The 10098-nt window shown below is 34.0% G+C and overlaps 1 protein-coding gene across 1 annotated transcript in view; it reads right to left on the bottom strand.

The window, feature by feature from the left end:
- LOC112069862 (chromodomain-helicase-DNA-binding protein 9) overlaps nt 1-10098 on the bottom strand; it is a 118979-nt gene that overhangs the window by 86833 nt on the left and 22048 nt on the right. Inside the window, 2 exon segments of the mRNA XM_070438754.1 lie at nt 7790-7912; nt 7958-8225. Coding sequence (XP_070294855.1) covers nt 7790-7912; nt 7958-8225 — 391 coding nt within the window.

Below are 10098 nucleotides of genomic sequence, written 5' to 3'. Positions count from 1 at the left end.
CCAAAAAAAACTATTTTCACTGGCTATCACTTTTATTGTAAGGCCAAGTCCTCCCAGATTGCAGTTCCTAGGGCTTCCACTAGATGTCAACAGTCTTCAGAAAGAGTTTCAGGCTAGGTTTTGGAAAAATTTGCCAGAAATTGTAGTTTTTCTAGGTGGCTCCCATTTTGGCTGTAGTGTTTCCAAGCGAGTGGAAGAGAGCGCGTTCTTTGGTATTTTTCTCCGGTAAAGACAATAACGATTCTCCGTCRTAAATTTGATCGTTTATTTACATATTAGGGTACCTAAGGTTTGATTATAAACGTTGTTTGACTTGTTTGTAAAAGTTTATTAGTAATGTTTGGGATTCATTTTGTATGCATTTTGATGGAAGGAAACTGGGTGGATTATTGACTGAAGCGCACCAGCTAAACTGAGTTTTTATGGATAAAAAGGACATTATCGAACAAAAGGACCGTTTGTGATGTAACTGGGATCTTTTGGGGTGCCAACAGAAGAAGATCATCAAAGGTAAGGCATTTTTCATATCGCTATTTCTGACTTTCGTGTCGCACCTGCCTGGATGAAATATGTTTTTCATGTGTTTGTATGCGGGGCGCTGTCCTCAGATAATCGCATGGTATGCTTTCGCCGTAAAGCCTTTTTGAAATCTGACACAGCGGCAATATTAACAAGAAGTTAAGCTTTATTTTGATGTATTACACTTGTGATTTTATGAAAGTTAAATATTTATAATAGTGTAGTTTGAATTTCGCGCTCTGCAATTTCACCGGATGTTGGCCAGGTGGGACGCTAAACTATTATTGTGTATTATGGTTGTGGAAGGCTTATTTAACCTAAGTATAACTTCACAAGCCCTGAATTAGATTATTGCTGACTGTTTGAAATGCAGTGTCTTAAATGTACAACAACGCTTATTTAGAGAAAACATGAGGGTAGGCAACAACACATCCGCCATGCTGACCATCAACACGGGGCCCCTCAGGGGTGCGTGTTTAGTCCCTTCCTGTAGTCCCTGTTCACACATGACTGTGTGGCCACACATGACTTCAACACCATCATTAAGTTTGCCGATGACACAACTGCTGGCCTGATCACCAACGACGATGAGACAGCCTATAGGGAGGTCAGAGAGCTGGCAGTGTGGTGCTAGGACAACAACCTCTCCCTCCATGTCGGTAAGACAAACAAGCTTATTGTGGACTATAGAAAACTGAAGGCCGAACACTCCCCCATGCACATCAACGGGGCTGTAGTGGAGTGGGTCGAGAGCTTCAAGTTCCTCTGTGTCAAAATCTCAAAGGACCTATCATGGTCCAAACACACCAACACTGTCATGAAGAGGGCAAGACAACGCCTCTTCCCTCGGGGAGCTGAAAAGAGTTGGCATGGGCCGTCAGATCCTCAAAACGTTCTACAGCTGTACCATTGAGAGCATCTCCGACTGGCTGCATCACCTCTTGCTATGGCAACTGCTTGGCACTTTCGGATCCGGCAAAGCCACTACATAGGCGATAGTGCGAAGCGGCCCAGTACACTCAACTTTTTGGGGTGTTTTCGGACTCCCTGCCATCAGGACCTCTATACAGGTGGTGGTCAGAGGAAGGCCCAAGAAATTGGTCAAAGACCCAGCCACCCAGTTTTGTTCGCCTCTGCTATCCCGGCACGGCAAACGGTAGCGGAGCGCTAAGTCTTGGGAACCAATAACATTCCTGAACAGCTTCTCCCCCCAAGCCAATTAGACTACTACATAGTTTACCAAATAGCTACCCGGACTATCACATTGACTTTTGACCGTCTTTTTGACTCTGTACACACACACTGGACTCTACCCACACGCTACACTGACACTCCAACACATGAACACACACAACACTTACTCACACAACACGTACACACAGGCACATTGTCGCCACAAACACTTACACACTTATCACAGTCACTGCTGCTACTGTCTTATTATCTATCCTGTTGCTAGTCACTTTAACCCTAACCCCCCCTCCAATGGTACATATTTACGCTCCATTTTCCCCTCGTACACCTGCACAGACTCGGTACTGGGTACCCCATCCTGCATTTTTAGAAGAAGCCGTAATAAGCATTTCATGTTAGTCTACACCTGTTTTTAAAATGTGATTTCATTTTTCATTTGATTTGTTGTTATGTTGGCCAACTCAAAGCGGCATATAGGCTCAATGTGTAGCAATGGAGTAAGTTCACCTAATGCAATGCAAGATGGAATATAAGATAAAATAAGAAAAAAAATAATGGAATAATGAAAAAAAAAAGAAAAAAAAAAGTAAAATGCAATGCACAGATGGAATAAAAAGAAATATAAAGAAAAATAAATAAAAAAAAACCTTAAAAAACAAAAAAAACAAAATAAAAAAAAAAAAAAAAATAATCAGAATAAAAAAATAAAAAAGAAAAAAAAAAAAAAAAAAAAAATCAGATGGAATAATAAAGAAAAAAAAAAAAAAAATAAAGTAAAAAAAAAGAATATATAGAAAAAAAATACAAAAAAAAGAAATTTAACATATTAAAAATACAGAAAAATACAAAAAAAACAATAAAAAAATAAAAGAAAAAAAAAAAAAAAAAAAATAAAAATAAACGAAAAAAAAGAAAAAATTAATATAAAAAAAAAAAAATACATAAGATAAAAAAAAAAAAAACAAAAAAATTCAAATAAATAAATAAAAAAAAAAAAAATAATTAAAAAAAAATGATAAAAAAACAAAAAAGATAAAAAAATAAACAAAAAAAGAAAACGAAAAAAATAAAAAAAAAAAAATAAAAGAAAATAACAAAACAAAAAAAAGCAAAAAAACATAATATAAAAAAGTAAAAATAAAAAAAATTTAAAAAAAATAAGTAAAAAAAAAAAAACAACTAAATAAAAAAAAACAAAAAAAAAAAAAAAAAATAAAAAAAAAAAGAAATATACAACTAAAGAAAAAAATAAAATAAAAAAGAATAAAAAAATGGAATAAAAAAAAAATAAGGATAAAAATATATATAATGAAATGATAAAAAAATAAAGAATAAAGAAAAAATAAATAAATCAAAAATAAAAAAAACAAAAAAAAGATAAATAAAAATGAAAAAATAAAAAAAAAAAATAACATAAAAAAAAAAAATAATAAAAAAAAAAAAAATTAATATAAAAAAAAAAAAAAAAAGAAATAAGAAGAAAATAAAAAAAAGAGAAATGGAATAATAAATAAAAATAGTAAAAACAAAAAAAAAAAAACACAAAAAAAAAAAATAAAAAAAAAAAAAAAAAAAACAAAGACACAAAAAAAAAAAAAAAAAATTGAAAAAATATAAACAGAAAAAAAAAAAAAAAAAACCATATAAGACAGAAAAAATAGTAAAACAAAACTTAATATTAAAAAATAATAAATGAATAAAAAAGAATAAAAACAAAAAATAAAAATAAAAAAAAAATAAAAATAAAAAAAAAAGACAAAAAAAACACAAAAACAAAAAATAAAAAAAAAAATATAGAAATAAAAAGATTGAAATAAAAAATAAAACAAAAATCAAAAAAATAAAAATATAAAACTTAAAAAAAAAGAGAAGCATAAAAAATAGGTGAAACAAAACAAATAAAAAAAAAAAAAAAAAAAATAAAAAAAACAAAAAAACAAAAAATAAAAAAAAGACAAAAGATGGAATTAACAAAAGAAAAAGACTAAAAAAAGATAAGAAAGAATAAAAAAATAAAAAAAAAAGAAAGGGAATATAAGAAAAAAAAAAAAAATAAAAAAAAATAAATAAAATCAATAAAAAAAACAAAAAAAAAAAATAAAAAAAAAAAAAAATAAAAAAATAAAAAAAAACTAAAAAAAAAAATATAATATAAAATAAAAAAAAAAAAGAATAAAAAAAAAGAATAAATAATAAAAAAAAATAAAAAAAAACAAAAATAATTAAAAATAAATAAAAAAAAAAAATAAAAAATAAATAGATATAATAAAATAAAAAATCAAAGAAAAATAAAAAATAAGAAAAAAATCAAAAAAAAAAAAATAAAATAAAAAAACAAAAAATAAAAAATTAAAAATAAAAGAAAAAACAAAAATAAAAAAAAAAAAAATAGATAAAAAATTAAAATAAAATAATAAAATAAACGAAAAAAAATATAACAGAATAAGAATGGAAATATAAAAAAAAATAAGAAATAGAAAAAATAAAAATAAAAAAATAAATAAATGAAAAATAAAAAAATTAATAATGAAAAAAGAAAAATAATGGAAATAATAAATAAAAAAAAAAAAAAAAATAAAAAAAGAGAAAAAAATAAAATAAAAAAAAAGAAATAAAAAAAAAAAATAAATAAATAAAATATTAAATAAAACAAAAAAAACAAAAAGTAATAAGAAAAAAGAAAAAATAAAAAAAAAAATAAATAAAAAAAATTAAAAAAAAAAAAAATAAATAAAAAAAAATACAAAAATAAAAATAAAAAAATAAATAAGAATACAAAAAAAAAAAATGAAAAGAAAAAAATAAAAAAGATAGAACAAAAACGAAAAAAAAAATAAAAAAAAGAAAGGAAAACAAAACACAAAATAATTTAAAAAAAAACACTATATAATAAAAAATAAATAAAAAAAATCAAATAAAAATAAAGAATAAAACAATAAATAATAAAACAATAAAAAATAAAAAAAAAAAAAAAAAAAATAAATATAAATAATGATAAAAAATTAAAAGAAATAAAATGAAAAAAAAAAAAGAATGGAATATAAACAAACGAAATAAAAAATAAAAAAACAAAAAGAAGAAAAAAACAAAAATAAAAATAATAAAATATAAAAAAAAAAAAAAAACAAAAAAAAAGAAAAAAAAAATAAGAATAAACTGGAATTAAAAAAAAAAATAAAAACAATAAAAGGAAAAAAAAAGAAATGAAAGTAGAAAAAAAGTAAAAAAGAAAAAAAAAAAAAAAACAATAAAAAAAAAAAAAAAAAAAAAAAAAAGAAATGGAATAAAAAAAAAAAATAAATAAAGATAAAAATAAAAAATAAAAAAGACAATAAGAAAAGAACAAAATAAAAAAAAAAAACAAAAAAAAGTAAAAAATGAAGAGTATAAACAAAATAAAGGAACTAAAAAAAAAAAATCAAAAAAAAAATAATAAAGAAAAAAAAACAAAGAAACAAAAATAAAAAAAATAAATTAAAAGAATGAAAAAACAAAAAAAAAAACCAAAGAAATATAAATGGAATAAAAAAAAAAAAAAGATAAAAATAAAAAAAAAAAAAATAAGCAAAAAAAAGAAACAAAATAGAAAAGAAATAAGGATTAAGGAATAAAAATATAAATAAAAAGAAAGACAAAAGTAAAAAAAAAAAATACAAATTAAAAACAAAAACAGGAAATCAAAATGAAAAATAAAAATAATGAAGATAAGAAGAAATAAACAAGCAGAAAAATACAAAAAGCAATATAATTAAATAAAAAAAACAAAAAAAAACATTCAAAATAAAAACAAGCTAGATAATGAAATGAATGAATGATAAACAAAAAAGAGGATAAAAAAAAAAAAGAAAAAAGAAAAAAAACCATAAAAAAAAAGAGAAAAATAAAAAACATAAAATCAAAGATAAACAAAAAGCAAAAAAAAAAAAGCAGCAATAAAAAAAAAAAGAAAAATAAATAAAAAAGAAAAAAATGATATAAAGAAATAAAAGAAAGAATTAAAAGAAAAAAAAAATAAAAAAAAGAATAAAAGATAAACAAATATTACAAACAAGCAAAAAACAATGAAAATAATAAACAAAAATAAAACCATCAAAATCTTAAATAATTAAAAACACAAAGAAAAAAATAAAAAAATAAAAAAAGAAAAAATTAAAAAAGAATAAAAATAAAAAAAAAAACAAAAAAAATATAAATACAATAAAGAAAAAAGAAATAAGATATAAATAAACAAAAAAAAGAACAAAAAATAAACAAAAAAAATAAAAAATGACAGAATTAAAAGTTAGCAACAATGGGAAGTAGTAGGCTAAAGGAGCAACCAACAGTGTAGGTAGCTGTTGTTTTATCTGAATGGGGTTGGGGAGAAAGCACAGCATGTGGCCTCAATTAGCCAGCTAGCTAGCTTCTCTAGGCTACTCCAGTCAAGACCGCCGCACTGTTATATGGGATGATAAATAACATTGTGGCTGCTACAAGTTAGCTAGTCTTGGCTGTAACCGAGTTGGCGCCTTGACGTCTCTTTCTTTCCCTCGTCTGCTCACTCCCATTTCACAAACACCGCCCCCTCTGCAGCTGCAGCAATAGAGCACCAGCCTCTCTCCCTCGCGCAGCATACTCAGGTTAAAAATTTAAAAATATATATAATAATGAATATCTGAACAAACTATTCTAATAGTTGAAATTATCTCCAGTGTCAACATCAGGCCCATTGGGTTTCCTGAGTATGAACCATACAGACCGGTTCAGCCCAACCCTCCTGACAGATGTCTATTCTCCCTCATTAACATCTGCACCACACTATCTCTCCCTCTCTCTCACAAACAGAGCAAAATCCATTATCTGTTACTGCCATTTCCACATGCAGCAAGCCTGTCATATAATCATTAATCATGAGGCAGGGAAGCAGGCAGGGACAACATAGTCGGCATTGTTGTCCTCAGCCCCTGCTCCGCTTAATGAGAATATGAAACTAGAGTGTTCTCTTCTATCCTGGTTGGTTCATTTCACAGCTTCCATAACCGCCCGTGGTGATGACCTGGTGACAATATACACATTCCTCTCCCTGCTCCCAGCATGTCCTCCTGCCTCCCAGCTTGCCTGCATTCTTCCTGCTCCCAGCTTGCCTGCATTTGTCCTCACTGCCTCCCAGCTTGCTGCATGTCCTTCCTGCTCCAGCTTGCCTGCATGTCTTCCTGCCTCCCAGCTTGCCTGCATGTCTTCCCTGCCTCCAGCTTGCCTGCATGTCTTCCTGCCTCCCAGCTTGCCTGCATGTCTTCCTGCCTCCCAGCTTGCCTGCATGTCTTTCTGCTCCCAGCTTGCCTGATGTTTCTGCCTCCCAGCTTGCCTGCATGTTTCCTGCCTCCAGCTTGCCTGCATGTCCTTCCCTGCCCAGCCAGTCAGCTTCGCCAGTCTTCTGACTCCCAGCCTGCCTGCCTTCTTCCTGTCTCAAGCTGGCTGCCTTCTTCCTGTCTCCAAGCTGCTGCCTTCTTCCTGTCCCAAGCCTGGTGCCTGTCTTTCTCCGCCTCAGGTCAATATTACATGAGCTCACACGTGGTGTGGCTTACAGTATAACAACACAATTTCATTGTACAGGGGAAGGAACTGCATACAGTGTATACTACTCCCTATATTCCACTAGTCTCTGTCATAACCTAGCTGTCCTATTTCCAGCAAGCTAGCCTAAATGCTAACGAGCAGCAGTTGTTGCTCATTCCTGTCTGTCTGTGTCATGAATTTTAAAATAACTTTGAGCTGCCATCTTGGCAGCTACTATTTTACGAGCAGCTATGTCTGTCAAGCTAGCAGCTGCTAGCAGCTAGTCATCTAGCTATTTCTATTGTGCTCCAGAAATGAATGGGCACTTAAGGAAGCCAAGCCGTAAAGGAGAATTGGACAGTGTGACACAACTTGCTTAGAACAGGATGCAGAGCAAAAACAAAATGGTAGATTAATGTGGAAGGCCACTGAAATTCTTTTCAAAAGAAATACAACACTGTGGCCCGTATATCATGCCATACAGCTGTGTGTTATAAGGGCATAGTTGAGGCATATGGAACAAGTCAGTGGAGACACCTACCCGATCTTGGCCTTCTGTTTGGGCTTGGAGCGAGGCACAATGCGGCCTTCTTGGAGGCTGGTCCTGGTCTTGTTGCCTCGGTCCCTCTCCCTGTCTCTGTCTCTGTCCCTCTCCCTCTCTCTCCTGTGGCGAGGAGCTCCCAGAGGGGAAGCTCTCTGGACTCATAACCCTCGGGATGTTCTTCTCTCCTCTCTCCCGGGCCTAGCAATGGCCTCATGGATGATCCTGTTAGCCTTCTGCTGCTTGTTCCCCCCAGCCTCCTCCATCAGTGCTGCTGCTGCTGCTCCCTCTGCTCCTTCACCAGCCTCCGCTGGCCGCTTCTCAATGACGAGCTGTAGGAGGACGAAGACGAGGAGGATGAGCTGCTCTTCATCGGGGGGCTGAGACCCGCGCTGCTGTGTGGCTGTTGGACCATTAGCGTTCTGTTCTTGGGAGGCTGGAGAGAAGACGGAGAGAGAGGAGGGGGGATATTATCAGACTGACGGGAACATATACCAACAGGATGATGTCATTGTAACATACATACATCTGCATTAATAGCAAGACTGGAAACTGCTGTGTATTACAAAGGACTCACGGCCTGATCTTAATGTATTTCCCTGTGAAGTGGATGATCTTATGACGTTAACACACACACACCCAATCAATCCAACCCCACCCCACTATGCTCATGTTCTCAGTGAGCCAAACCAAACCTTACATTCTGAATCTCAGACGAATAGTTGATAATTTAGCTCCTGTTCTCCACATTCCCTTCAAGTTAACCCTCCACAACCTCTCTCACACATTCGTTACCCTCCACAGCCTCATCTTCACACAGATCATCTTCCCCCTCAGTTAACCCTCCACAGCATCTTCGTCACCTCATCTTCCCCTCAAGTTAACCCCCCAAGCCTCTCTCACACATCCATCTCCCCTAATTAACCCTCCACAGCCTCTCTCACACATCATCTTCCCCCACCAGTTTACCTCCACAGCCTCCCTCACCATCATCTTCCCCTCAGTTAACCCTCCACAGCCTCTCTCACCAAGTCTCTTCCCCGTTCAGTTAACCCGTCCACAGCCTCTCGCACACATCTTTCCCCTAGCTTAACCTCCACAGCCTCTCTCACACAATCTTCTTCCCCTTCAGTTAACCCTCCACAGCTCTTCACCACATCTTCCCCTCGGTACCCTCCATACAGCCTTTTCTCACACATCATCTTCCCCCTCAGTTACCTCCACAGCCTCGTCTCACACATCATCTTCCCCCTCAGTTAACCTCCCAACCTCTCTCATCACATCATCCTTCCCCTCAGTAAACCCTCACCAGCCTCTCTCACACATCATCTTCCCCTCAGTTAAACCCTCCACAACCTCTCTCACACATTTCATCTTCCCCTCAGTTAACCTCCACAGCCCTCTCTCCACACTCATCTTCCCCTCAGTTAACCCTCCACAGACCTCTCTCACACCATCATCTGCCCTTTCAGTGAACCGTCCACAGCCTCTCTCACAAATCATCTCTCCCCTCTATTACCACCCTCCACAGCCTCTCTCACACCATGCATCTTCCCCTCCTCAGTATAACCCTTCCACAGGCCTCTCTCACACATCATCTCCCCTCAGCTTAACCCCCACAAGCTCTCTCACACATCATTTCCCCTTGGTAACCCTTCACAGCCTCTCTCACACATCTCTCCCGTCAGTTAACCCTCCACAGCCTCTCTCACACATCATCTTCCCCTTCAGTTAACCTCCACAGCCTCTCTACACACTCATCTTCCCCTCAGTGTAACCCTCCAAGCCTTCTCACACCATCATCTTCCGCCCTCATTTTCCCTTCACAGCCTCTCTCACCATCTTCCCTCAGTCCCTTCACGCTCCACACATCTTCCCTTCAGTTACCTCCACAGCCTCTCTCACACATCATCTTCCCCTTCAGTTAACCCTCCACAGCCTCTCTCACACATCATCTTCCCCCTCAGTTAACCCTCACAGCCTCTCTCACATCATCTTCCCTCAGTTAACCCTCCACAGCCTCTCTCACACATCATCTTCCCCCTAGTTACCATCAGCCTCTCTCACATCATTTCCCCCTAGTTACCCTCCACAGCCTCTCTCACACTCATTTCCCCTCAGTTAACCTTCACGCTCTTCAATCATCTTCCCTCAGTTAACCCTCACAGCCTCTCTCCACATCATCTTCCCCCTCAGTTAACCTCCACAGCCTCTCTCACACATCATCTTCCCCCCTCAGGAACAGAAGTGTGAATGTACCATAGCAGCTTTGCTGCCTGGAATGAGAGTCAAGTCACCCAGGCAGGCTC

The sequence above is a fragment of the Salvelinus sp. IW2-2015 genome, unplaced genomic scaffold, assembly GCF_002910315.2.
Source record: "Salvelinus sp. IW2-2015 unplaced genomic scaffold, ASM291031v2 Un_scaffold1136, whole genome shotgun sequence".
Taxonomy (NCBI): Eukaryota; Metazoa; Chordata; class Actinopteri; order Salmoniformes; family Salmonidae; genus Salvelinus; species Salvelinus sp. IW2-2015.
This window is presented reverse-complemented; position numbering and strand designations above follow the sequence as displayed.